At 42.4% G+C, this 27,992-nt stretch overlaps 1 protein-coding gene across 1 annotated transcript; it reads right to left on the bottom strand.

The window, feature by feature from the left end:
- Positions 1-138: 138 nt before the first annotated feature.
- LOC129711211 (very low-density lipoprotein receptor-like) lies at positions 139-27,693 on the bottom strand. Its single transcript, XM_055658687.1, has 13 exons — positions 27,500-27,693; positions 25,770-26,144; positions 23,339-23,458; positions 20,134-20,259; positions 18,436-18,607; positions 14,256-14,465; positions 12,121-12,239; positions 10,517-10,656; positions 9,391-9,532; positions 7,838-7,972; positions 6,129-6,434; positions 4,688-4,841; positions 139-3,046 (listed from the first exon to the last, which is right to left on the bottom strand). The coding sequence occupies exons 1-13, from the start codon at positions 27,639-27,641 to the stop codon at positions 3,034-3,036; spliced, it is 2,154 nt and encodes a 717-aa protein (XP_055514662.1). The 5' UTR covers positions 27,642-27,693; the 3' UTR covers positions 139-3,033.
- Positions 27,694-27,992: the final 299 nt, after the last annotated feature.

Below are 27,992 nucleotides of genomic sequence, written 5' to 3'. Positions count from 1 at the left end.
CAAACAGCCACATATTCAGCAAAGACCAATTTTATAGAGTGAGTTAGGTTAGAGTGGTTGGTTATGGATAAATCAACAAGCAATAACTACATTAGAGGTAAAAGTCATTTCAGAAAACATCACCCTCAGACACAGCAGTAATGATCCACAAGATTTTATTTAACCCAGTGGCACATTTTGATTTCAACCTGGTTTTAATAGAAGTTAATCAATTGATGCTGGGAATAATTGTTACATCAGTTGACAGTTCAGTAGAGCACATCAAATTCTCCTCACCATGATGGAAATTGATAATTAGGATTTATGACAACTTTAACTTGAACTTGTTGCTGAAATTTAAATCACAACCAACAACTAGCATCAATGTTATTATTATATACTTGATTCAATGAACATATCAGTTTTCACATTCCTTTTTAAACTAGAGTGCTGATACTCATGAAATGAATTTTCATCAATGGTTAGGAACAATTGTAATGTAAACACGGTGGTTCTAATTGCTCAGAGATAAAGAATAAAAGGTGTTGCTGGAGGTTATGGGAATGCCAAAGGGATTTTGAACATCCTTAAGTCAAACTGGCAGCTTAGGCCAGTCACCAATTGTCACCAGTGTTCATTGGAAATTGGCAGCGTTGGGAACAGTTGATAAGGGTGGGGTAGTTTAAAATCCCACCAGTACAGTGCAGTGAACAGAGACGAAGGAGTGTATGAGGTCTGAGCAACAAACCAAGTCATTGTGACAGTTCACAAATGGACGTACAGTTCGTTGCCAAATGAGAGTAATATCTTGTTTTATGAACAGTCACTTCGATTTCATGGGTTCTCTCTTTCAGCATCTTTGTTGTCCATATCAGATGAATGGATTGCCGAGGGATTTGCTTTATCAATGCAGTTCTATGGTCATTTTCTGGCAGAGAGGAAAGTGGGATTTGGATAATCAACACTGGTCTCCACATCAGCAAGTACAACACTTCGATGTTGCTGGAAGTATCTGATAGTGTAGCTGAGATCAGGTGATTTCAGTACATGCATCTTGGGCAACTGTCCCAGTGGCACTATAGACCAACAAAATGTTGAGCGATGTCTTAACACAAACCCTTTACCTAATAATAATTTAGCTGTTTATACATATTAATTACATCTTGAAGAACAATAAGTTTGAATATCCCTAGTAAAGGGGACAATCCTCACCTTTAAAACTTCCCCAGCATTACTGATTGATAATAATCTCGTACACTTATCCTGGGGCAGAGAACAAAGTGTCACCTATACAAGATTCACACAAACACACAAGATGCTGCCACAACAAATCTCTGGTGAATCTCACATAGCTACCAGTGTGCACCTCTGAAATAATGTCACTATATTCAAAGTATGGATTGTAAATAAAGTGCATAATCACTACGTAACTATTTGTACCAGAAATAATTCTTGATATAACTGCTTCAATGCCAAGATCTGCTGTTTATGCTGCAGTGTGAATTTGGGCACAGTGGGCAATTACCAGTCTAATTTGAGTCAGAAATGTAGCGGGTTGTCCTGCAATGGTGCAAATGCCACAGTTCTGCACAGGGATACTGAATATCAGTCCCACAATACTTCCAATAATTCCAAACACACAGCAATTATAGAGTTTCTTGGTGCCACATTTTACAATGAGCACAACATTGGTAGACCATGCACAGAAATGCAAAATATGGCTTTTTTTGCAGGTAATACATTTAACATCTAAGGCCACTTTGTTTCAAGTTCCCTCATGGGCAAATAAACAGCACAAAGATGTGGAAAAGTTTAGCACATGAAACATTTCATGTAAAATACATCAATCACTTTCTAGGCTTTTGACAAAGTATTAACCTAAAGGCAGTATTAATTTTATAGAATAAGGGTATCGATAAAGATTAAACAAACAAATTAAAAAGGAAAAGGGTGGGAAGTCCACAGAGAGGACACCACAAGGACACTGATGAATGAAGGTCATTCCAGTCAGAAATTTTTCACCTTCAACATAATCTATAAATCATAGCCACTTCACTTTTAGGCAGAGTGGAAATGTAATGTAAATTGTCGTCCATTTTTCCTGCTTCTATTAGCAGGCATGTATTTTTCAGTTGAAGATTTGATCTGAAATTGGATCCTGTGTTCACTGCCTTGCTGCAGTTATGTTAGAATGTACTTGTGCACAACCCGTTCACTATTTCAGGCAACCTTTCAAATCTAAGGCAGCAGAACCCGACACATAAAGTTTCAACTATTAGGAATATTTTGACAACACTGGCCAGGGCTGTGATGTTCCTCTTTCAAGTTCCAGATAACATTTGCAACATTTCAAATGCTTTGGTGTGAATTTAAAATCTTAGACATGGTTTATATTTAGATCAATGAGAGGTTTTAACTTGAACTTGCCAGGTAATCATGGGCAAGGGAACCTCCATACAACCTACAGTAGTCGATCCTCACCAAGAAACTATGAACCACACCCAGTGAAGGGGCCTAGCTCAGAGTTAAGGACTGGAATAGCCACAAATATAAAGGGAGAAAGTTAAAAAACACAAAAAGCACACTTGCTATCTATTAACTACTATGGAAACATTGGACTTTACTGACAAAATTCCTAAATCGTACTTGAAACAGCAATTAATTTCATTTTATAGGACGATTGCACAGAAATCTATGGAATTAACATTGAGGGAATGTGTCGAAAAAGCTCTTTATAGTTATTTTACATTGTTCAGTGCAGTTGGAAGGCTCATTGTGCGTTTAATTTGGCTGTGGAGAAATCGGATAAATGGCTGGTGAGGTTCCTATTTAGTGAAAAGATTTTTTGACACATTCCCTTGCTGGGCACCAAATTAAATCCTGCAATAAATAATACTGTAACTTTAAAAATAAATACTTTATCAAGGCTCTGAGCAATAAAATTAACTGTTAGATGATTGTTAGCACATCCAGTCATGTGAGCAGCACTGCCCATGGAGATTACTGACAGAAATGCGAGTCCCGCACATACAATAGACGTGTCCCTCTTCATCTTTACAACAGCGAGCTGTGAAATGAAGTGAACAGTCAGAAATTAACACATTCAGTGAGAACATCTAAAGTAACAAAACAACACTTACACAATTATGGCCAATGCCTGGATTATCTACAGAAATAGAACTGAATCAGTATTAATGGCCTGAACTCATGTCTATAGATTCAACATTACCCTTTTGGATTCTTACCATCCAGATACCCAACCAGTAAATGTACTCAGCTCTGATTGATCAACTCGAATCATGAACTATGTTTTTCTCTGAAAAACAAAACTCCGATAATCCAGTCGCTTGGGAATTTGGTGGTGCCGGGCTGATAGATTGATCAGGATCTGTTCAATTCGCTCTTCAGTGCTCATTCTTCCTTACACATCCATCTCCCACAACCCAACATTACTCATTTGCATTTGGGACTGTATGCAAAGATCCAAGTGTCTCCTGCCCTTAGCTAAGTGTCCAAGCTAACCCATTAATTTTTGCATCCATCCTATCACCAGCTACATATAATACACTGGGGAATGTAGGAGAGATCTCCTGTGGACATCACTCCCAATTGGTTTCATTGTTTCAAGATCAAGCAGAAAATTGTTGATTGAGCTATGCTTTAGCGTTACATGGCGACTGCACTATTTGGGAGAGTCAATAAATGGACTCCCTCTGAGAAATTTTACATGCATTTTCTATGCTTCAAAAGTTACTTCATTAATTGTACTGTACAACAGCCCCTTTGTAACAGTCGTTCGGGTAATAGGGATTTGCTCTGGTGGAATTTACAAATCCCTCTCTACAAATCTGATGTACAGAATGAAATTTGCTCTTATGAAATTTATGCACAATAAAAATTAAATAAACAAAGCAAAAGGCTTTTCCACCCACATTTCTTGACACGTAGATAATGTGATGGATTTTGTTTAGCATGTTGTGCTGTCTACCCTATTCCCCGAGAGTTTTCCAGTATTAATTACCCTCATGCTCTCCGAATTATTTTTAATGAACATCATTCAAGGAGCGCCAGCGGCAGATAACAGATGAACGACATCCAATGTTCGGACAGACACCATTTCCGAGTCGCCTAAAGTCGAGGTAAAGTTTTCTTAACTGTGTGACTCCACTTGAGGCTAACATTACAACAAGTGAAGCACGGGTCTCTATATGGGGTGATAGAATATCCACTCTACCTCCCTCAACTACCATGGGACTAACGGCAAGTGAGCAACTCCCTCCCGGTGCAGACGCACGTTGGGCCAGATGGAAATGCCTCAATCGATTGAGAACTGGTGTTGGCAGAGCCAAAGTGTCTCTAAATAAGTGGGGAATTAACTCCAACCATGTCACCTGCGAATGTGGTATTGAACCACAAACAATGGAACACCTGCTGAAATACCCTCAACTGGAAAACCACTGCACAGCTGCCGATCTCACTACCTACAATGAAGATGCTGAGAAGTGTGTTCAGGTCTGTCTGAATAATATCTAATCTTGTAATGTGGACTCGATAAGAAGATTCAATTGCTGTAATGTGATTAATGGAGACAAATGGCTGCCATCTATCTCTGCTCTCTCCTCCCCTGAGCTGGCTCCATCTGCTTCTTGTTCTGTTGTTACTGCAACATAACCAACTTTGATTTTGATGCTGCAGCGACAAAACTTACCGCTGGGAAATGGCGTCCGGACCTTGTTCGCTGTAGATCAATGAATTCTCTGCATCGAGGGGAACTGGGGAAAAGCAGCGCGGTTCCTTGTTGCGACTATAAAGCACTCTCCAGTGGACAGCAGCACAGCACATTGCAGTTCCACTTAGGACCACTGAAAGTAGAAGAGGAAGAAAATAGAGAAAAACTTAAAGAAAATGGAGCACACATATTTCACTGAACTCACGCTTTCATACCGAATATGCTGACAGGAAGTCCAAATTTGATTTATGTAATGAAAATAAGCTGAAAGATCAGCTCCCTGTTCAGATCCTGCAGTGACAACCTACAACACACTGTGCACAAAATCTTCCTAAAACTGCTGATAATTCACATGTATAACTCAATTCATAGGTATGTTCATGTTTTTTAAATTGAATTGAAAGTGAAACATACTTCTTGAGGAATAAAAATAAGTATAATTGTTCCACGATAATTTCCAGGACCAACCTGTCCATTTTAAATTTTGGCACCATATTGGACTCCTGACTCAAGCTTCCAACTTTCACACAATATAATACCAACTTGTGGCTCATCCACTGCTATTCTTTCGTTCCACACAGGCAGGAATATATAAATGCTTTTCCTCGCTGGCCTCTCTGTTGTCCATGTAACATCAACCGCTAACTTTACCCTATCACGGGTTAAGTATAGCTACAGGACTTCTCCACTTAGACCTGGATTGTAGGCTGGGATCAATGCTTTCATAGAGTACTACACAGTTCCCTAGAATAGAAAGTACATAGCCCCACAAAGAATAATGTCGACACATAATGCCATCTTTGAACAAGTAGTTCTGCTGTAATGCAATAGTTGCATTTCTCACAAAACTCGTCTTATAGAAAATCACGTAATAAAAACAATTGTGTCAATGGGGAAAAGGGGATTCATGGCTTTAGTTTTAAACAAAGTTATAATAGTTATTTCTCCCACAGGATTAAAAAAAAAAGGTATTTTTAATATCTAGAAGTTTATTTTTGTGACTGCAAACTAAAAATACTAAAGGATGTATGTTATATTGTTTAATACAGCATTGTTGCGCAAGTATCAATAGAAGGATTGCTTGTCAATTTAAATGATCAGCCGCAGTTAAAGTAGCAGCTAAGTTCTTGCACGACAATGGTGGCCGATTACTGGGGAGGGGGTGGGTTAGATGAAAACAGTTTTGTTTCCCTGCTTGCCAATTTCCAGAGTAATTATTAAGTAGGGCTTGATCAAAATTGTGTTTTAACCAATTTAATATAGGTAGTGTTCCTTCACTCATCAGTCACATTATATCCAATTCACTTTATGAAAACAAGTTTTATCGCAGAACTACCTGTACATGGCATCACGTGGCGCCCTGGAACTAAAGCACCTTTTACCAGCTATTTCAAGATATGTAGCAATTTAAAAATCTTGCCTATAATTGCGATAACCCCAACGGATACTGCATCGAGATATGGCAGATCAGCTGCTTTTGGTTTCTCCTCCCGTTGCGTTGGACTGGAATTGGTTACCACCTCCTCCGACGGACTGGATTTCTTTCCTTCCTTTTCCGACAGATTAGTCTTCCCTCCTTCCTCCTCCGATGAATCAGACTTCCCGCCCTCCTCCTCCAGTGATGGACCAGAATCCATCTCCTCCTGTGACCCGCCGGAATCTGCTCCGTCATCTTCCCATGCGCTGGAATCCACTTCCTCGTCCTGTGAAATGCCTCGATTCATCTCTGGAAATTGATGCACAAAAACCTTTTGTGAACCGTTGGAAAAAGCACTGGGGTAAGTTCAACCATCCAATTCACAGGCACAACTTCACAAATCCTGGCCCGTGTTGAATTTGGGCATCTTAACTGGGTCACTGAGACTATTATTAGTGAAACAAATCAAAGAGTAAAAGAGCAAGAAACAGATTCTTCGGCTCAACTCATCCATGCCAACCAAGATGTCTGAGCTGGTCCCTTTGTCTGTGTTTGGCACATATCCCTCCCGACCTATTCTATCCATGTACCTATCCAAGTGTCTTTTTAAATGTTGTTATTGTATCTGCAACCCCCCCCCCCCCCCCCCCCCCCCCCTCCCTGGTAGCTTGTTCCATATGCCCACCACCCACTTCGAGTGAAAAAGTTACTCCTTGGGTTCCCTTCAAATCTTTCTCCTCTCCTCTTAAACCTATGTCCTCGAGTTTTAGATTCTTCTCCCCAGAGAAACAGACTGACAATCCACCTAATCTATGCTTCTCATAATTTTATGATTTATAAGGACCCTCAACCTCCTACGCTCTAGAGAAAAAAATCCTTGCCTATCAAACACCCCTTGCAACTCAAGTCCTTTAGTCGGGTAACATCCTTGTGAATCTTTTCTGCACCTTTTCAATCCAATGACACCCTTCCGGTAACTGAATGACCAGAGCTGCACACAATGTGGCAAATGTGCTCTCACCAACAATGTGCTGCTGTAATGTGACATCCTAACTTTTATACTCAATGTCCTGACGGTTGAAGGCCTGCATGCCAAAAGCCTACTTCACCATCCCATCCACCTGTACCACCATGATCAGGGAACTATGTATCTATACCCCTAGGTCTCTGTTGCATTTAACTTTCCAAATGCAACACCTCATTCAGAGAAACTGAAATGACCTACTATCACTATTATTCTTACAGCTCTCTCTGATCTACTTACACAGTTGTTCCTCTAATTCCCATAGACTTTAAGGAGGCTGCAGTACAACCCTATCAAAATGTCCACCCATACAGACTTACTGGATTCTTAAAAGATATCATCCCTAATTACAGCTGTGATATTCTCCCCAATCAAAAGCACAACTCTCCCTCCTCTCTTAACCAGCTGTATCATGGTCGTAGCAACTGTACCCCAGAACATTGAGCTGCCAGTCCTGTCCCTCCCTCCCTCAACCATGCTTCTGTAATATCGCAGTTCCATGTATCAATCCATGCCCGGAGTTCATATGCCTTCCCTGTCAAGACTCTTGCATTAACATTGATGCAGTTTTGTTTACCAGACTGGTGCTTCCTGTCCTGTATAGCGAACTTGCTGATTTTAACATTTACATTTGTTCATCTTTCCCATGTGCCACACTACCCTTTTCTGTCCCACCCATTTATCTTACCAATTTCACATCTACGTCCGGTCTTATCTGATTTCATATCGTCTGGACGCAGGCATGCATAATGTTGAGCAGTGTGAGGCGCTGGCACACACAGGAACTCGCAGGCAGCATAAGCTTCAACACACCAGTTCTGCCCTGTGGTAAACACAGGAAAGAAATAAAGACAAGTATATACATTGGAATCGGTACTGTCGGGTTTTGTTATAATAGGACAAGCAATGCTGCAGTCATACATTGCACTAGGGGCAGTCTAATATTTCTAGCATTTTTTGCTTTTATATCAGATTTCACAGTTTTAAAACAAGGAAAGTCTATACCGTTCCGAAGGTGTTGAAAGTGGAGAAATGCACTGAATAAAATACAAAGTAACCTCGAACTTTATTTTTCCATGCATAATTTGGGAATTTGTATGTAAAATTTATGCTTTCTACTCATTAATTATCCATCATCAAAAAAGACCAATTACTATTAAGATCAACATTCATTTGATTAATGGCAGGCTGGAACTGTATTGGAAACCCCAGTGGGATTTAATAGGAATACGAGGAGTAACGTTTTCTACACAGAGGGTGGTATGTATTGAACTAGCCGCTACAGGATGTTGCAGGGGATACACTTAGAACATTTAAAAGATAGTTGGACAGGTACATGGATGGGAAAGGTTTTTAGAGATATGGACAATGCAGGCAAATTAGATTTAGTTTAGATGAGGCATTTTGGTCGCATGGGCAAATTGGGCCAAAAGGCCTGTATCCGTGCAATATGATTTCAAGCTGTAGGCCGAGTTTCCAAGTGCTTGGAGTAAACCCAACCAAGACTTTTGTTGCCATTTATATTTGATTCATTTGTTCTGGGAGGGGAATGTGGTGGGTGGGGATGGAAGGGAAACTGGCAAATCCGATGTAGTGCCCGGCCTAGATGCTCTAATTAACTGCATTATTAAATGGCCCACATTGCTCCTGAATGCTATTATTTAGTCTTAACAGCACAAAATGCGTTTAGGCCAGCAAGAGTTTAAAGCTGTATATTTGAAAGGACCTCTCCTCAATTCTTTGATCATAGTTAGCAATCCTTGGGCAAGATTTTAGCAAATCTTTATTGTTGCTTGAAAATGTGGTGACTATTCCAGGAGGCACTAATTAGACACGACAGTGATCATATTTGCTCTACTCACGCCAATGCATCTGACTTTCTCCCAACATCCCTTCACTTTCCAATCACTTGCAACTACATGACTCAGATCACCAACTTAATTGAAATGTGCAATTATTCTACACTTACTACAATGAACTGTGCAACTCAAGTGAAACAAAAAACCTTGCTAACTCTATATTTACAAGAAATGTTCAGAGATGAAAAAATCGCTGTGTGCGCCAGAACTTGGGGGCCATATTAGTTAGCTTATACAGATATAATGTAGTACCTATCATAATAAACCTCTTGAGAAGTTCTTTACTTTGTTAAAAGGTAGTCATTTTTACAAACAAAGAAACTTGTGTGACACGGAAATCTGCAGGAGGAGAATAACTGTGACAATAAATGTGATCTCATACCAAGTGGTTGTATCAGCTTGTGATACACGACCAAACTGCGTGGCTCTGTGAGATTCTGTACCAGAGATGTCAGATTAGCTCCTGTAAACTTGTCAGCACTGAACAGAGTCTTGCTTTCCTCATCAGACCAATAGATGTGGTTCTGAAAGAGAACATCTTGTCATGTTAGACATACATACTCATTCACAAAATCTATAATAAATCAGAAACAAAGATATTTTCAAGTCATACTCATTTTGGTTCATGCACCCCAAAAAAATAAATATGATATTCTATTTCCTTTTCAGTTAATTCTTTATTATAAAATTGTTACTGCATCCACAGTAATAAAAAAAAATCAAACTGCACTGCTTTGAGTTAAAGAAATACAAACATCTACATCAGTTGCAAAAAACAAAAGTGCTGGAGGAACTCAGCAGGTAAGGGCGCATCTGTGGAGGGAATGGCATTGCTCAAAATTGGAGATTATTATTCATGCCATTAGATTGTGAGCTACCCAAGCAAATATGAGACGCTATTCTTCATATGCATGTGACCTCACCCTTGCAATGGAGGAGGCCAACGACAGAAAGGTCAGTAAGGGAATACCTATGTGTACCTCTTCCAACCTCTTTTATTATATTTGGCTCCGATGTGGCCTCCTTTACATCAGCAAGACCAAGCACAGACTAGGCAGCACTTTTGCTGGCCACTTATGCTCAGTCTTCCTGAGCCTGCAGGAACTCCTAGTTACTAACCATTTTCATATCTTCCCATTACTGACCTTTCTCTACCTGGAACTTCAATATGTGGGGAGGTGAGCAGATGGTACGCAATGCTGATGGCCCAGCTGAAAAATTGCAGTCCTGGCCCAATACCGCAGGATCTGCAATTTCAGCAAAACTACCATTTAGGGGTGGTTGATCAGAAATAAAAAGTGTTCCAATTCACACAAAAATTCAATGGCCTAGCACAGAAAAATAAATTAGCTCCAAGTTTTAATAATAGTTACCACCATAGTCAAGAATTTGTTGTCAAAATGTCTGGGTGGACAGTGGCTCTATATTAAACAATTCACACAGTTCTCCGAGTTATGTCTGTTAAGTATAAGTAACATAATGTGGTATTTTAAAAATCATGATATTACCTCAAACACTGCCAGACCAAATGGGTTTGTCAGGTATTCCTTGGAATGAAGAATACTCCTTTGAAAGTGCCCATTCAGGTCAGAGTAAAACAGCTCATGCAGTCCACTGTCCATCCAGTAGAGACGATTCTTAATGAAGTCTGAAACCAAGCCATACAATAAATTGGATTAAATCAAGTCTTTTCACTTCGGTTTCTCAAGGATGCTAACCCAGGCAAGTATTCTTCACGAGCCTGGACATTAAAGGGGTGCAGATGGGGAGTGTGGAGATGAACATCCAAATCTTAACCTGATGTCACGTTCTATGCTGGGACCACTGATAATAATCAGGAAAGGGTGACCTTCGAGTTCTCTGTCCAGTGGATTCAACTAGCTCTCCAGCTCAACTCAACCAACTCAATGAACAGGCAGATTTCAGTCCACATGCATTTGTGATAAAACAATTATTTGCAAAGAAGACATCTTCAGATGATTGAACAGAGTTGTCCACGAAACGCTCCCAAGGTCTTCCATTGCCTAGCTTCACGTGTGTGTGTGTGTGTGTGTGTGTGTGTGTGTGTGTGTGTGTGTGTGTGTGTGTGTGTGTGTGTGTGTGTGTGTTTTTTTAATCTTTGCTTGCGTAGCTTTATCCAGTTTAAAAAAACACTGGATACACAAATGACTAGATTCTGGAATCTTGAGCAATACATCAGGTGCTGGAGGAACTCAGTTGGTCAGATAACATTGGGGAGGGAAATGTACAGATTGTCCATTTTCCTCCACAGACGTTGCTTGACCCACTGAGTTCCTCCAACATTTTATTTTAAGTCACTGGATCTTGGATTGGTGAAGGCTTTACTCTGGACAAGACAATAAGTAAGTAAGTTTACTGGCCAAGTATTCACATACAAGAAATTTGCCTTGATGCTCCGCCCACAAGTAACAACATGACATACAGTGACAGTTACGAATGACTTACGAAAACACTAAACATTAACAATAACAAAACATTAATGATAAAACACCATTGATCAAGCATGTGAACCAACAAAATACCAGATCGAAGTGCCGTATTTATCAGTACAGGGCCCCAAGAGAACAACATAACATTTCCATTGGAGAGTCAAGGGAGCTTGGAGTAAGCACGCAGCAGTAAACTTAGGAATAGCGTCAGTAATGGAGGCAAGGTGAATGAACAGCACAAGCAAAGACCAATGGAAAGCAAGAGGGACTAGAATGATCAGAGCCAGGGGTGCTATGCAAAACCAAATAGCTTGTTGAATTAGATTAGAGACGAGTATCTTGCAGCAGCAACTTGGAATTGGTACAGTTTTGCGAGTCAATTCAATCAAAATAAAATGCACATTTAAGAATTGGTAAATATTTCACAGGACAAGCACTTAAATTGTGGGCATAAATAGCAATGGATCAAGTTTTGGAAGATGGGATTAATATAGATGGGTATTTGATGTTTGGTCTTGACATGGTGGGCTGAAGGGCTCCTTCCAATCCTGATGACTGTGAATCTATGAGAGGGGAAATGAGGAAAAACGTTTACATTGAAGGGTACAGCTTTACTCTGCAACACAAACCCTGGTTCAACGAGGCTTAGTATTTACTCTCACCCAGCGCAAGACCTGTGGGTTTTTCAATCCTAATGCTGATCAGTACTCTTCTGTCAACTCCATCCATCCCAGCCTTTTCAATTTTTGCTGACGCTCCCACATCGGCCCAGTACAAGACCCTGTAATTCATAGAAACACAACATTTAAAAATGCAACAGCAACCAACCTGTACAGCTTGAGAATCAATTTTAAATACTCATGGAGGCAGAAATGCAGTCTACATAACACACCATCCAAAGCTTACATTCTGTACTTCAACGTCAATCATATTCATTGAGAGTGCAATGAGAGATTTGTTACATTGTAAGGAAAGGGAGTGAGTGGAAGGAAAGGGTGTGAGTGGAGGGGAAGGGGAGAAATGTTATTTAAACATTGTGTTTAGTGGAGGAGTGGGATAAGGGAGAGGTGAGGAATGGGGGAGCAGGAAGATAGAGGGAGAGGAGGGGGTTAGCGAGGGGAGAGGGGTTAAGGAGGGAGTGACTGAGGGCAGGGGAAAGGAGAGGGAGGGAGTGGAGGCGGGGAAGAGAGGGGAGAGAAGAGGGACGGTGAAGAGGAGGGGACGGAGTGTTGGGGGATGAAGGGGGAATGGAGGATAGGGGATAGGAAAGGGATGGTGAGGCGCAGTTCTGGAGGGTTGCTGTGACTCACGTCACAACGGGGATCTCTGGCGTCACAACGGGAACCCGTCAGCCAATCATGCGCAGTTGGGGACTATGGGTTCAGATTGATGGTATATTTTACAAGTTATTCACATTTTCAACCTTTCAAAATCCAGTTTGAGAAAAATAATTTGAAGTTGCAGAGGCAGTTACAGTTATGATGTCACAATGGAATGTCACAATGTCACAAACTGCCCGTCAGCAGTGCTCCACCCCACAATTACATCCCAATGGGATCTCATTTACATTAAAAAAAAATTGTTTTCAAAAACACAGCAGCTTCCACCTCACAATGACATCGAGGGGGGTAGGGAGGGGAGAGGGATTATGGAGGGAGGGAGGGAAGGAGTGACTGAGGGTAGGGGACAGGAGGGGGAAGGAGAGGTGAGGGAGGGAAGGAGCAGAGAGGAAAGAAGAGGGACGGTGAAGAGGAAGGGGAGGAAGGGGAGGAAGAGCTGGGGATGGGGGGAATGGAGGAGGATAGGGGTAAGAAGACGGATGGCGAGTCGCACTTGGGGAGGGTTGCCGTGCCTTGTGTCACAAGGGGGATCTCTGGCGTCACAACGGGAACCCGTCAGCCGTCGTGCGGGAGCAGGGAAATAAGAGGGAGAGGAGGAGGGGTCGGGAGGAGAGGGGTTATGGAAGGAGTGACAATGTAGGGGAAAGGAGAGGGAGGGAGATGTGAGAAAGGGAGTGGGCAGAAGAGGAGGAGAGGGGATAGAGCGAGGGTGAAGAGGAGGGGGAAGGAGTGCTGGGGATGAGGGGAATGGAGGATCGGGGTAGGAAATGGGATGGCGAGGCACACTTGGAGAGGGTCGCCATGACCTGCGTCACAACGGGGATCTCGGGCGTCACAACAGAAACCCATCAGCCACGCCTGCGCAGTTGGGGGCTATGGGTGAGTGGTGGAATATTGCGTTCGGGGACCAGCCCTCCCGTGTGACAGGGACCCAACTTGGTCTAGTAAATATATATCATTGTTTTGTTACAAATTCAAGGTAGACATCACAGTTTCTGCTTGGAGTAAATATCTTCATGGTTAATTTAACCAGCTGGAGTGATTGTAGTAGCTGATAGCAGATCCTCTTCTGGAACCGGCATGCAAATAGTTGCCCAGCTCTGGTGCCTACTTTTGGAGATTCAGGGACAGTTTCTTCCCAGCTGTCATCAGACAACTGAACCAGCTAGAGCGTGATCCTGACCTTCCATCTACCTCTTTGGAGACCTTTGAACTATATTTAATAGTGTTTATCTTGCACTAAATATTGTACCCTTTAACCTTTATCTGTGCACGCTACAGGGCATAAATGTAATCATGTCTAGACCTTTCTTTGATTAGATAGCACGCAATCAAAAGCTTTTCACTTTACCTCGGTGCAAGTGACAACAGTAATAAATTAATAAACTGCTCAAAATTCTCATCAAATGTACGTGGGATTAATATTATTATTATTAGTTGTTGTGCCATGAACATACCCTGAGTATGGATCGACTACAACAGCTGCAGGTTCCACTAGATTCATACAGAATAAAGTCTTCCTTCTCAGTCCATCCAGAGTAGAAAAAGATAGAGTCCCAGCCGCAGCTTCAGTCCAGTAAATGTGGCCATATATCCAGTCCACAGCAATCCCACCAATTCTTTGCACATCACTGATAATCTGCTTGCTTTCTTGGCCCATAGATTTGCTGGACCAAAAAAAAAAAAAGTCAATAATTCTCAAGTTACAGTGCAAATTAATATAATAATGACAATTAGGAAATCAACATGCAGGTAATGAGGACAGCAAATGGAATGTCGGACTTTTGTGTTTTTACATCCCAACCCCTTAGCAATAAAGTCCTGCAACATTGTATAAAGCACTAGTGAAACTACTTCTGGAATGATGTGTCCCTTTACTCAAAAAGGAATATTCTTGCACTAGAAGCAGTTCATACAAGGATGACGAGGTTGTCTCTTGGGATGAAAGAGATGGCCTACCAAGGAATATTGCACTATGCTCACCTTTTTTTTGAGAGAGAGAGAGAGAGAGTGTGTGTGTGTGTGTGTGTGTGTGTGTGTGTGTGTGTGTATAAATATAAAAATATGTGAGTAAGTGTATATATACACACTGAACTTTTTCTTTCCTCTCCCTCGTTTATCATATTATTTACAGCATACTATGTTTACATATTATGTTGTGCAGCAGCAAATAGGAATTTCATTGTCCTATCTGGGACTTCTTCTATATTACTAAATATCTGATCTTGACCGCTTTTGGCTGACTGTGCTGCGATTTCCGAGAGAACGCCGCCACCTACGGCTGTCATTTTTGGACACCTCACTCAGAGCCCCCTCCGCCTTCCGGGGACCAGCCCCCTCCGCCTTCCGGGACGGGAGGATTTTTCCCATCGATGAAAAATCAGAGAGATATTAATGTTTAAAAAAAAATCCTCATTCTCCCTGCTGCCCTCGCTGGCAGCAGGGGGGAGGGGCTATAAAACCCAGAAGTGCAGTCCCTCACTCAGTCTCTGCCAGACCCAGGAAGCGAGAGGGTCACGGCTCTCTGAGCTGCGAATAACACTGAACGCAGTCTACTCCATGGTGAGTCCCCTCGATGCGGCTGTAAGGTGTCTGCAGCCCAATTGTTCGCCTTGGCTTGGCTTTTAAAATCGTTGCAACAGTTGGCTGCCAGAACAAGAATCCATTCGGCCCACAATATCTATACTAGCCCTCTGTAAACCAGTACCTTCGGCCCGCAACACCCATACTAGCGCAACAGACAGCCCCCCTCCCCCACTGGCGAGCAGTATTGGAATTGGTGGAGAGGTGGAATATTGCGTTGGCGAGCGGCCCTCCCGTGTGATGCTGGAACCCAACGGGTCCCACTTAGTCTAGTATGACAATAAAACACTGTTGACATTCAGAAGGAAGATGTTTTTTGGTGAGCTTATTGAAAACACACGAGATCTGTAAGAGCCTGGACAAAGTGGAGGATGTTTCCCTTCTCTAAGGACAATCAACTCTTGATGACAGAACTTGTGGGTTGTCCATTTCAAACAGACATGAGGGATTTCTTCACTTTGGTTGTGTTAACCTTTGGAAATCTCTAATTGAGAGCTGTGGAGGCTGTATCATTGGATACATTCCAAACCTGAGATGAATAGATTTTTGGACCATAAGGCAATCGAGTGTTTGAGAAATAGAGGTAATGGGGAAATTGGGGAAGGCAGGCTATTTCTGCTCCTGTTTCTTTGTTCCTACAGTGCCCTCCATAATTTTTGGGACAAAGACCCATAATTTATTTATTTACCTCTGTACTCCACAATTTGAGATTTGTAATAGAAAAAAAAATCACATGTGGTTAAAGTGCACATTGTCAGATTTCATTAAAGAGTATTTTTATACATTTTGGTTTCACCATGCAGAAATTACAGCTGTGTTTATACATTGTCCCCCATTTCAGGGCACCATAATGTTTGGGACACAGGTGTTTGTAATGGCTCAGGTATATTTAATTTCCTCCTTCATGCAGGTATAAGAGAGCTCTCAGTACCTAGTCTATCCATCACCTTTGGAAACTTTTATTGCAGTTTATCAACATGAGGACCAAAGTTGTGCCAATGGAAGTCAAAGAAGCCATTATGAGACTGAGAAACAAGAATAAAACTGTTGGAGACATCAGCCAAATCTTAGGTTTACCAAAATCAACTGTTTGGAACATCATTAAGAAGAAAGAGAGCACTGGTAAGCTTACTAATCGTAAAGGCACTGGCAGGCCAAGGAAGACCTCCACAACTGATGACAGAAGAATTCTGTCTATAATAAAGAAAAATCCCCAAACACCTGTATGGTAGATCAGGAACACTCTTCAGGAGTCAGGTGTGGAGTTGTCAATGACCACTGTCTGCAGAAGACTTTGTGAACAGAAATACACCGGCTACACTGCAAGATGCAAACCACTGGTTAGCCACAAAAATAGGATGGCCAGGTTAGTTTGCCAAGAAGTCCCTAAAAGAGCAACCACAGTTCTGGAAAAAGGTCTTGTGGATAGATGAGACGAAGATTAACTTATATCCGAGTGATGGTAAGAGCAATGTATGGAGGAGAGAAGAACTGTCCAAGATCCAAAGCATGCCCACCTCATCTGTGAAACACGGTGGTGGGAGTGTTATGGCCTGGGTATGTATGGCTGCTGAAGGAACTGGCTCACTTATCTTCATTGATGTTCTGTCGATGGTAGTAGCATAATGAATTCTGAAATGTATAGACGCATCCTATCTGTTCAAGTTCGAACAAATGCCTCAAAACTCATTGGCCGGTGGTTCATTCTACAGCAAGACAATGATCCCAAACATATTTCTAAAGCAGCAAAGGAGTTTTTCAAAGCTAAAAAAATGGTCAATTCTTGAGTGGCCAAATCAATCACCTGATCTGAACCCAATTGAGCATGCCTTTTATATGCTGAAGAGAAAACTGAAGGGGACTAGCCCGCAAAACAAACTAAGCTAAAGATGGCTACAATACAGGCCTGGCAGAGCATCACCAGAGAAGACACCCAGCAACTGGTGATGTCCATGAATCGCAAACTTCAAGCAGTCATTGCATGCAAAGGATATGCAACAAATACTAAATATGACTACTTTAATTTACATGACATTGCTGTGTCCCAACCATTATGGCACCCTGAAATGGCGGAAACTATGTATAAACACAGCTGTAATTTCTACATGATGAAAGCAAAATGTATAAAAATGGCCTTTATTAAAATCTGAAAATGTGCACTTTAACTACATGTGATTTTTTCTATTACAAATCTCAAATTGTGGAGTACAGAGGCAAATAAATAAATGATGGGTCATGGTCCCAAACATGATGGAGGGTACTGTATGTCTGCTGACCGAGATCCTAATGCTGGTGATCAAGTAGCATGGGTCAGCATCATAATAGGTTTAAAGTACCTTTAGGGTTAGCAATTTACTCTTCGGGGGCTGAGGGGCTTGTTTCCACACTGTTATACCTCCATAATTCTCAAAGCAAGGTAACCATTACCTTCAACCCAGGCAGAACTACCTTGTGCTGGAACTTTAAACCAGCTCATAAAGCATTGAATTTGTTATGTGAAATTGGGAGCAACTTGGACAGTTGATAATAGCATATATGTGAACTGCCTAAATCACCAGTCAAGGCAGTCTAAGCTGTTCCACTGTTCATGACACCAACAGTCGTGACGAATGCGCAATGTTAGATTTACGCAGCTCAAGAGAAATACAGCAACAGTTGGGGAGTGTATCCGTCAGATATTGCCTTATCTTGCATAACGCACAGGCTTCATTTGATTTTTCTTTCTTGAGCACAGGATTCGAACTGTACAATAGGTTGCATATGGCCAATCTTGATGCTAATCGTTAACAACAGATCATTTTCTAATTGGCGATCTAAAGCAAAATCTCTCATATTTGGCAATTCCCTGTGGAAATCAGATCAGATTTCCACAACAGCTGCCAGCAGTATTTGCCATGCTGCTGCCACCAATCCTAACCCAGTTCAAGTAATTTTGAGTTACACGCACTATTAATATTCCTCCATCCTTTCCTTGCTCACTGGTTCAAGATATTGGTATCACGACAGTCTTCCAGCCCCACCTTGATCAAAGTCAAGGCAAATCAATTTGTTTACCTGAATATTCCCTCATGAGTTGCATCTGACCAATAGATTGTTGACAATGCAACATAAACAGCCAATGTTTCTGCATTTTCCAAGCTGTCAGTTAATTCTTCATGTTCCATTCCATTAATGTTCAGCTTCCTGATATTACCATGGTTGGTGAAAATCAAAAATGGCTCCTCTCCTAGTAAAAAATAAAAATTAAATTTCATAGGTCATAAGTCATACAAGCAGAATAAGGCTATTCGGCCCATTGAGTCTACTCTGCTATTGGAATTCGGCTGATCTACCTTTCACTCTCAACCCCATTCTCCTGCCTCTCCCCATAACCTTTGAAACCTTTACTAATCAAGAATTTATCAAACTCCGCTTTTTTAACAAAATGACGTCCTCCACGGCCGTCTGTGGCAATGTATTCCACAGATTCGCCACACTCTGGTTCAAGAAATTCCTCCTCATCTCCTTTCTGATGGTATGTCATTTTATCCTGAGGCTGTGCCCTCTGGTCCTAGACTTTCCCACTAGTAGAAACATCCTGACCACATCCACTCGATCCAGGCACATCCTAATTGATGTTGGGGAGTGTATCCGTCACAAACATCAGCTTTTTAACTCCAGGATGGATAATTCTACTCCGCCACTTAATCTGGAGTCAGTATGGACTAACCACCACCATTTTGTGCCATATTCTTTGAATGGGGAAGTATGAATAACATAATGGAAGAGGTCGACTGCATTTTCTAATCGTGTGTTCAACCCTGGAATGTACAAGAAGCAGCAGTCAAATGGCTGCTAGATTTTTTAAGGTTCTCTTGATGGCATTGGACAGCTCAGTGAGATTTCAAAATGTTATGCTTTTGGAACTATTCATAAATAATATCAATAAAGGAAATAAGCCAATTTCTCCCCTTCTCCATATGTCGATAAAAAGAATGATTATCATGGAGAACAGGAGAAGAAAGGTCCAGTGGATACACTGACCCAGCTCTACATAGTTGTGATATCTTGAACATCATGATTCACAATACTCTTCTTCATCAGCTAATATAAACCGCCTGAGAGCACTAAAAGAAAACGAATAAATCCCAAATCTAATTACATATGGATGAAATTAGAATTTTTAAAATGCTGTCTTTTAGATCTCTTGCAAGAATAGCTAGTACCCTGTACAGGTATGTTCAAATTAATTCTAAAAAAAATAGAAACTGCAAACTATTTTACATATAACTGGACAATGTATAATATTTCATCAACCATCTAGTAATGGAATAGTCAAATATTGAAACAATATTCAGCAAGAATAATGATCAGTTTACAATTTATAGATTTAAGGGCACTGCACCTCGTTCCTTCCATGGCTACATAACCAGCGTTATGTATTTCTGATTTCCAACATCTATGGATTTTAATTTCTCACTAATAAAGGTGAAAAAGATGAATTTCAAACCATTTTCAGTTTATAATATGTGAAACTAGTTGTCTTTACATTCCACCCCAGTACAGTAAAACTAATAACCGGACATGCATGACAAGCAGATCTTCTGAACTACCAGATGTTAACCCTATTGATACCCCAGCATCCTTTTGCATGGTATTGTACTAAATTGTCCAGTGAATCCGATAAGTTTCAGGATAAAAGAAGACACAAAGTGCTGTAGTAACTCATTGGCGATCAAAGCTTAAAAAGTTCAGCTCATAATAACGACCCACCTGCAGCTCGGCAAGCATCACTATATGGATCCCTCTGATACCGTTGGTAACATTCACACTTATACGATCCATGCAGGTTAACACAAATCTGGTCACATACATTTGAATCTCTACACTCATCCACATCTGAATAAAACACAGACATTACTGAATTTGACCAGATCAATGAAAGCATTCTGACATTCATCAGTTTACATAATATAAATTGAGTTACAATGTATACGAACAACCACCCATGCCTAGTGAATGCATCAATAATATTACACATAGTTTAGATGTTTGATAACAGTGAGCATCTGGTGCAGAATGCTGGATGTTAATGGAAGTGAGTAACATTGGATCTGATCTTGAGGAAAGGCGAATTGGGATGGGGAAGCAATGTTGCTTCATTGATGCATTTAATTTCAAGCTTAACTACAGTACACCTGGTCACCTCATTTAAATTAAGAATAGATTATGAATAGTTAAGGTTCCCTGCAGCACCTCACTAGCTTCCGATTGCCAAATTGGAAAGTGACCCTTCAATGCCCATTTAGTTTTCAGTTGAATGAGTAAATCTATATTATCTATATATTACCCACTCTTATCCTGTACAATAAGCAACCTTCTGAATATACCAGACTACTGGTTCCCTTTATTCACCAGATATAACCTTTATCCCTCAAAATCTCCATCAAGATGATCACACTTTGTAAAACCACACGATCTCTTGATCTTCTATGTGCTCTGCCCATGCATGCTCTTTAACTATAAGGTTAACTGAAGAAAATGTTGCAGATGGTATCTGCTGCAATGGGTGTGTTCAGACGCTGGAACAGGTGAATGATCAGAACTGTGGAATGGATTCTATCAAACTGTCAAGCTTCTTTTACTGTGTCCAGCATTGTATATGCTGGAAAAGCTTTGGAAGTCAGGAAGCCAGAATATCATCACTGGACAACAATCTCAAACCTGCTCTTACAATGCTGTATTTATGTAGCTAGTCCAGTTAAATTTCAGGTCAATGAATCATTGAATAGATATAATATATGGCCATTCAGCCCATCACGTTGCTACTGGAGTAATCTGCTATTGATTGTTGATATGGATATTGATGGCAAGGGACACAGCAATGATAATGCCACTGAGTTTCAAGTGTACATATGTCCTTGACCACGGAACAGGACTCATCCATGCCGACCAAGATGTACATTCACGCTAATTCCATTTTCCTCCGTTTGGCTCCAACCCTCCAATCCATTCCTGTGCTGTTTTTTATTCACCGAGATGCATTGATGTCTTTTCTGGCAGCTTGATTTAAACACTCCTCTTCATGTGTGTGAAAAACTTGCGTATCATATGTCCCCGTTCACCTTACGCCTATGTCTTCTAGTTTTAGACTCTAGTGGTGGAAAGGTGTAACCATCTGCCCCTCATAATATTATAAACCCTTCAGTCTCCCGTGAGCACTATCCTAGCCAATCCAATCTCTCGTAATTAAAACCCTCCATTCCTGTCATCCTCCTAATTAATCTCTTCTACACTAGTTTGATCACTGTCACATCCTTTATCTACTGTGGCGAATGGAACTGCACACAATATAACAAGTGTAGTCGAACCAAACAGACTCTTTCTAAGAGACAGCCATTAACTGGATTTGAGGCATTAATGTTACTTACCTATTGTCAGCTCATTCCTCTTCTCTGCACGGAGATAAAGGTTAGTTCATTTGATAATGAGTTGTGAATGGAATTGAACACTGTAATTAGCATTGATCACCTCCATTACTGCAATGAAGACCTTGGTGAAACAGCTGAAGATGGTTTGGTCTGGAACACTGGCCAGAGAAACATTCTGTGGTGATACACTGAGGTTGGTATAATTGATCTCCAACAACCTCAACTATCTTCCTTCGAGCAGTGTATACCCCAAACATCAAATGGCTTCCCCATTGACTTCACTTTTAACAAGACATCATAATAATAATAATAATAATACATTTTATTTATGGGCGCCTTTCAAGAGTCTCAAGGACACCGTACAAAAATTTAGCAGGTAGAGGAAAAACATGTAAGGGGAATGAAATAAATAGTAGAGACATGACTAGTACACAAAGTAAAGACAGAATTCAATTCAAAACACAATATGAGGCAATTAATGCACAGAGGAATAGGGAGGGGGACGTGGGGCTAAGGATAGGCAGAGGTGAAGAGATGGGTCTTGAGGCGGGACTGGAAGATGGCGAGGGACACGGAATTGCGGATCATTTGGGGGAGGGAGTTCCAGAGCCTGGGAGCTGCCCTGGTGAAGGCTCTGTCCCCAAAACTGCGGAAGTTGGACTTGTGGATGGAGAGGAGACCGGTTGATGTGGATCTGAGGGACCGTGAGGGTTGGTAGGGGGAGAGGAGGTCAGTGAAATATGGGGGGGACAGATGGTGGAGGGCTTTGTAGGTGAGGACAAGGATTTTGTAGGTGATCCGGTGGGAGATGGGAAGCCAGTGAAGTTGTTTGAGGACTGGAGTGATGTGATTCCAGGATTTGGTGTGGGTGATGAGTCGGGCGGCTGCGTTCTGGACCAGTTGGAGTCGGTTGATGTAGTGGAGCTGATGCCAAGGAGAAGTGAGTTGCAATAGTCCAGTCGGGAGGAGATGAAGGCATGGATGAGTCTTTCAGCAGCGGGAGGTGTGAGAGAAGGTCTGAGTTTGGCGATGTTGCGGAGATGAAAGAAGGATGTTTTAATGACATGGCGGATGTGAGGCTCAAGGGAGAGGGTGGAATCAAAGATCACGCCAAGGTTGCGGGCCTGGGGAGATGGGGAGACAGTGGTGCCGTCGATGGTGAGAGTGGGGTTATTGATTTTGCTGAGTGTGGCTTTGGAGCCTATGAGGAGGAATTCTGTCTTATCGCTGTTGAGTTTGAGGAAGTTATGTTGCATCCAGATTTTTATAGCTGACAAACGGGAGTTGATATGGGAGAGGGGGGGTTGTGGGGGGATTTGGTGCCGAGGTAGATCTGGGTGTCATCGGCGTAACAGTGGAAGTCCAGGTTGAAGTGGCGGAGTATCTGACCAAGGGGGAGGATGATACCACAAGCAGTCAAATTCCAATGAGATCACAATGGGTGTTAACACTGTACACAGCAAAAAAAGATTGATCTAATTTCCAGCAACACATACAACTTTAAGGAATTACTGAGATACTTTTAAAATCTGCTTGTGTAAACTCACCCACACAAGTGAAATGATTTATTAGCTCTAATCCAGCTGGACAAGCACACTCATAACCCAAAGGAAGGTCCCAGCAATAATCAGAACACTTTCCATTTGCTTCCAAGCACTCATTCTGATCTGCCAAACAAAAAATATATTAGGTACATAAAGATCTACATCAAAGCATATTCCTATAATTGCAATCCTGATACAAAATTACTTACTCGAGCAATTTCAGCCAGAGATCTGACTGCAATTTCAGCCAATACTTCACTGTTACAAGGCTAAGCCATCTTGGGAGGGAGGAACCATCTTGGGAGGGAGGAGCCATCTTGGGGAACGGCTGCTAACCAGCAGCCGCCCGTTTTAACTCACTTTTTTTTGCAGTTTTAGTAAGTCCTGTCCTCTGACTGTTGGAGAATGGACTTTTTAATGTGGAAGGAGGTAACTACATTTCTAGGTCCCTACCTGGTCGGTGAGGCAGCTTTTTTCTCCAGGCTGCCCGTCGACCCGTCCTCGTGGCCTACCAGCGGGCGTGGAGCGCCGTTTCCTGGCGGGGACCGCTCAGCACCTCGGCTTCGGTTGGCGGCACAGCGCTGGGGCGCTATCAGAGCGGAGTGGGCGATGCCTTGCCTGGGTCGCCGCGCTGGATCGACGTGCTGGAGCTCCGGTGAGCTGTGACCGCCGAGATCAACACCACCGGGCTGCGGATCTGCGGAGCGGGCGGTGCCGACTCTAACATTGGGAGCCTGGGAGCTCCAAACCGGCGCGGCCTTGTCGGCTTCGGAAGCCGCGGTCCCCAGCTAGGAAGCGGCCGTTCCAGGTGGCCCAGACGCTGTGGGGACTCTCCCGACGCCGGGGCAACACCACCCGGTGAGAACGGCCAGGAACATCGGGCCTCCGTAGAGGCAATTGCGGTGGCCTCAATAGGCCTGACTTTGGGTGAACTGGGCATGGGGACTGGACATTGTGCCTTCCCCCACAGTGGTAACCATTGTGGGGGGATGATTTTTTTGTCTGTAAGTAAACATGTTAGTCTGTGTCCAAGATTGTATTGTATTATATGTATGACTGCTGCAATTTCATTCAGACTAAGTCTGAATGACAATAAAAGGCTATCTATCTATCTATCTATCTAAGGTGGCTGTCGGAAGGGAGAGTGGACGCTGGTGCGCTTTAGCTGCCGCTGCTCTCTCTCTTCACATTGTGTTGTTTATTTTTTTTATTTTTTTTGTCTTTGGATTGAATTCTGTTTTTAATTTGTGTTTTTGTGATGTCTTTATTATTTATTTTATTCCGACTATGTGTTTTATTATTCTTGTTAATCTCTGTAAGGTGTCCTTGAGATTTTTGAAAGGCGCCCAAAAATAAAATGTATTATTATTATTATTATTATTAAGCAAGTTGGGGCCCAGAGGAGTATCAAAACAAGCGGAACGATTATCTTTTGGGTCTGAAGGGATCCTAACCATTCCCCTTATGATTTTATACATCTCTATAATATCTCAGCCTCCTATGCTCCAAGGAATAAAGCCTGCCCTCCTCTCCCTATAGCTCAAGCCTAGCGTCTTGACATCATCCTCGTAAATCTCGGCACTATTCCAGCTTAATGGCATCTTTAATTTACCACTAAATGTACTACAATCTAAATCCAGGGCTCAACTCATGTTAAGTCTGCACTTTGGGATGCATGTTTAAGATGTAATCTATAGCTGGTCACTGATTTACTGAAAACTGGGTTAGTTTATGAATCTCCTCATACTGCAATCCTTGGAGCTTTAGTCTCTCTCCAGGCTTTGGTCATGTTTGCTGCATTAGTTGTACTATGAAGATTAAAGAGTTTGCTGATGCCTCATTAGGAATTTGAAAAGCTGTAGCAAAAACACCAACCTCTCAAATTCTGGCCCGTCTATTAAAGTATATGCTTTCTAATTACTGCTATGTATTTTGAATACCTGGGCTCTTAAATCTTATTGAACCTCTGATGTTTTCAGTTATGGATTACCTCAGTAACCTGCACTGAATTTCAATTAAATCTATTTTCCAATTTTATGCGGCACAGCAACATCCGTTCAACCAACATCTGTTGAAAGGAAGATTTTGGAATCTATAATTAGTGACTGAGCAGATTGACAAATGTGATTATAGAGCTAAAGTGGATTTCTTAAAGAACTAAAGCGTGTCACAGGATACTTCCCAAGCTCGGTACTCCAATTGCACCAATTGGGCTCCACCATCAAACCGATTTCTCCAAAGGTCACATCACTAGACAAAGCAGGGTGGGACAAGGCCATGTGTGAAACGCGAAACGTACCATATCTGTCAAGCCCAGTGGCTTGTTTTGCTACTTGTACATACAACACAAGAAATTAAAGTATTCATTCAATATAAGTATATACTTTGTACATACAACACAAGAAAACATGCATTAAGGTCCCTGCGCACTTACTGCAATTCGCCTCATCGCTACCATCAATGCAATCAGGAAAGTTGTCGCAAACTGATTGTAGCTCGATGCACTGTCCAGTGTCACACAGGAACTCAAACTCCCCACACTTTCCAAGTTGCACTGCTATTTCCTTGCAAAGGTCATCCGATTCGTCATCCCCATAGTGGCAATCCTGCTGACTGTCACAGAGTCGGTATTTGGAGATACAGACTGAGGAATTGCTGCACTGGAATTCATGAGGTCCGCATTCTGATAAAGTACAGTTCTGTTCATCACTCCAATCGCTACAGTCGTCTCTTCCATTACATAACACCAGCACAGAAATACAGTGTCCATTCAAGCACTGGAATTCATCCTTACTACATCCCACATCACCTACAATACAAACAACAGGTGAAATAGAATTAATAGCGTAATTAAACAATTACTCACGAAATTATAATGATCTCTTCCCGATTATTCACAAAGCACCTTTCATTCACAACCCCCCAGGTCTTTCATCCTTATCAATAACCATTTCAGCTTCACTTATGTCATATCCTGCCTTAAACATAAATGCAATTTGTGAAACGTTGTACTTTTTTGTAAGCATGCAAAAGTGGAACAAATCCTCAGTCCCACTTCACCTGCTCTTGGGCGGGGGCAGAGGAAAAGCAGATGATTTCCCCTGGTTTAATACGGTGTTTGAGAAACTTCCCCACAGCAGCAGTGAGCACCACACTGCGAGATCTCTCACATTCAAGCTCATGTCTGGAGTCATAGGAAGTCAACATGAAAGCGAGGGCAAAGAATACAGTTTCACAGAATGACAATGAGTGTCACCCCTTTACATGCATGATTGGCAAAATAGCAAATAAATAAGAATTGCTGTTTGACAAACCATTAAGATTGGAAATCTTACTGGAGCCAATGTTTTCATTATCATGGTGAGCAATGTTTTATTTCCATAGTTAGGTCAGGCCCTCAAATATCCTCCTCACCATTAACCTCAAATCCTCACCAACAACTAGGCCTCTCCCATCTGTGACAACAACCCCTTTCACTGATGTTTCTGCCCCACTTCTACATTCTCACTGTCCAACTCACTAGTACGCCATCACCACTTCTGTCCGTCCTTAATGTCCCTAACCTCGTCCTTTCTGCCTCCCATCCTTACTACCCCTTCCCTTCCTTACTACTCCCTGCCCTTACTGCCCCTGCCCTTAATACCCCCATCCTAACTGTCCCTATCCCTGCCCTTACAGCAACCTAACCGTCCTTGCAGCCTCTGCCGCTAGCCGTCCTTACATCCACCATCCGACATTACATTCTCTACCCCTGTCCTTCCTGCCCCAACCACTACATTCATCCTTACTGAACCCTCCCCCGTCCTTACCCCCATACTTTCCCCACCCGTCATTATTAACCTGTCATGTGTTTACTACCCCTCCCCCCCCCTCACTGTCTCTACCTCTGCCCTTATTAATCCGACACCTGTCTTTACTACCCGTCCTTACCGCCTCTACCCCTACCTGACATTATTACCCCTATACCTGTCATTATTACCCCTTCCACTGTCCTCTAATGCTCTGGACTAGTCGGCAAGGTCGTCGTCTCCAGGGTTACGGGCGTTGCAGCCAATGGGATGAGGTGATGGTAGGGGGCGGGTCGACGCGGCTCGTGTTGTCCGGCGTGTCGTGTCGTGTCGTGTCGGACCGGGCTCGGCCGATGCACCGCTGCCGTTTACTTACCTTCTGCCCGGCTCCCGCTGCCGCTCCAGCCCGGGACGGCAGCTCCCACTGTCACCGACCCGGCGGCCGCAGCCATCGCCAGCAGCAGCAGGAGCAGCAGCAACCGGCACATGTCCCGCGCGCCCTCTACAGCGCTCGACATGAGGACTTCCAGCCCACGTGAGCGCGGTCCACCGGGGGCGCGCACGTTTCCCGCCCGCCCGCGCACGGTTCGGGGCCGCGCAGTGCCCGTGACAGCGGTGCGGTCGCGAAGTCATGGGGAGCAACATAGCCTGGCTTCCCTGTCAGACCCGAGCCTGTGTTCCTCCGCCTCCACAGCTTTTTGGGCTAAACAATCTAAGACATCCCATCAACTCCCTCCCCTAGTGCCTCTATTTTATTTAAGTTTAAAGAGTTTCACCATATCACTAAATACTTGAACAAAATTCGACAGATGTAATGCAGAAAGTACACAAAAATGCTGGAGAAACTCAGCGGGTGCAGCAGCATCTAT

This window comes from Leucoraja erinacea, chromosome 29 (assembly GCF_028641065.1).
Source record: "Leucoraja erinacea ecotype New England chromosome 29, Leri_hhj_1, whole genome shotgun sequence".
Lineage (NCBI taxonomy): Eukaryota > Metazoa > Chordata > Chondrichthyes > Rajiformes > Rajidae > Leucoraja > Leucoraja erinaceus.
The sequence above is the reverse complement of the archived record's forward strand: the minus strand, read 5'-3'. Positions and strand labels throughout refer to the sequence as shown.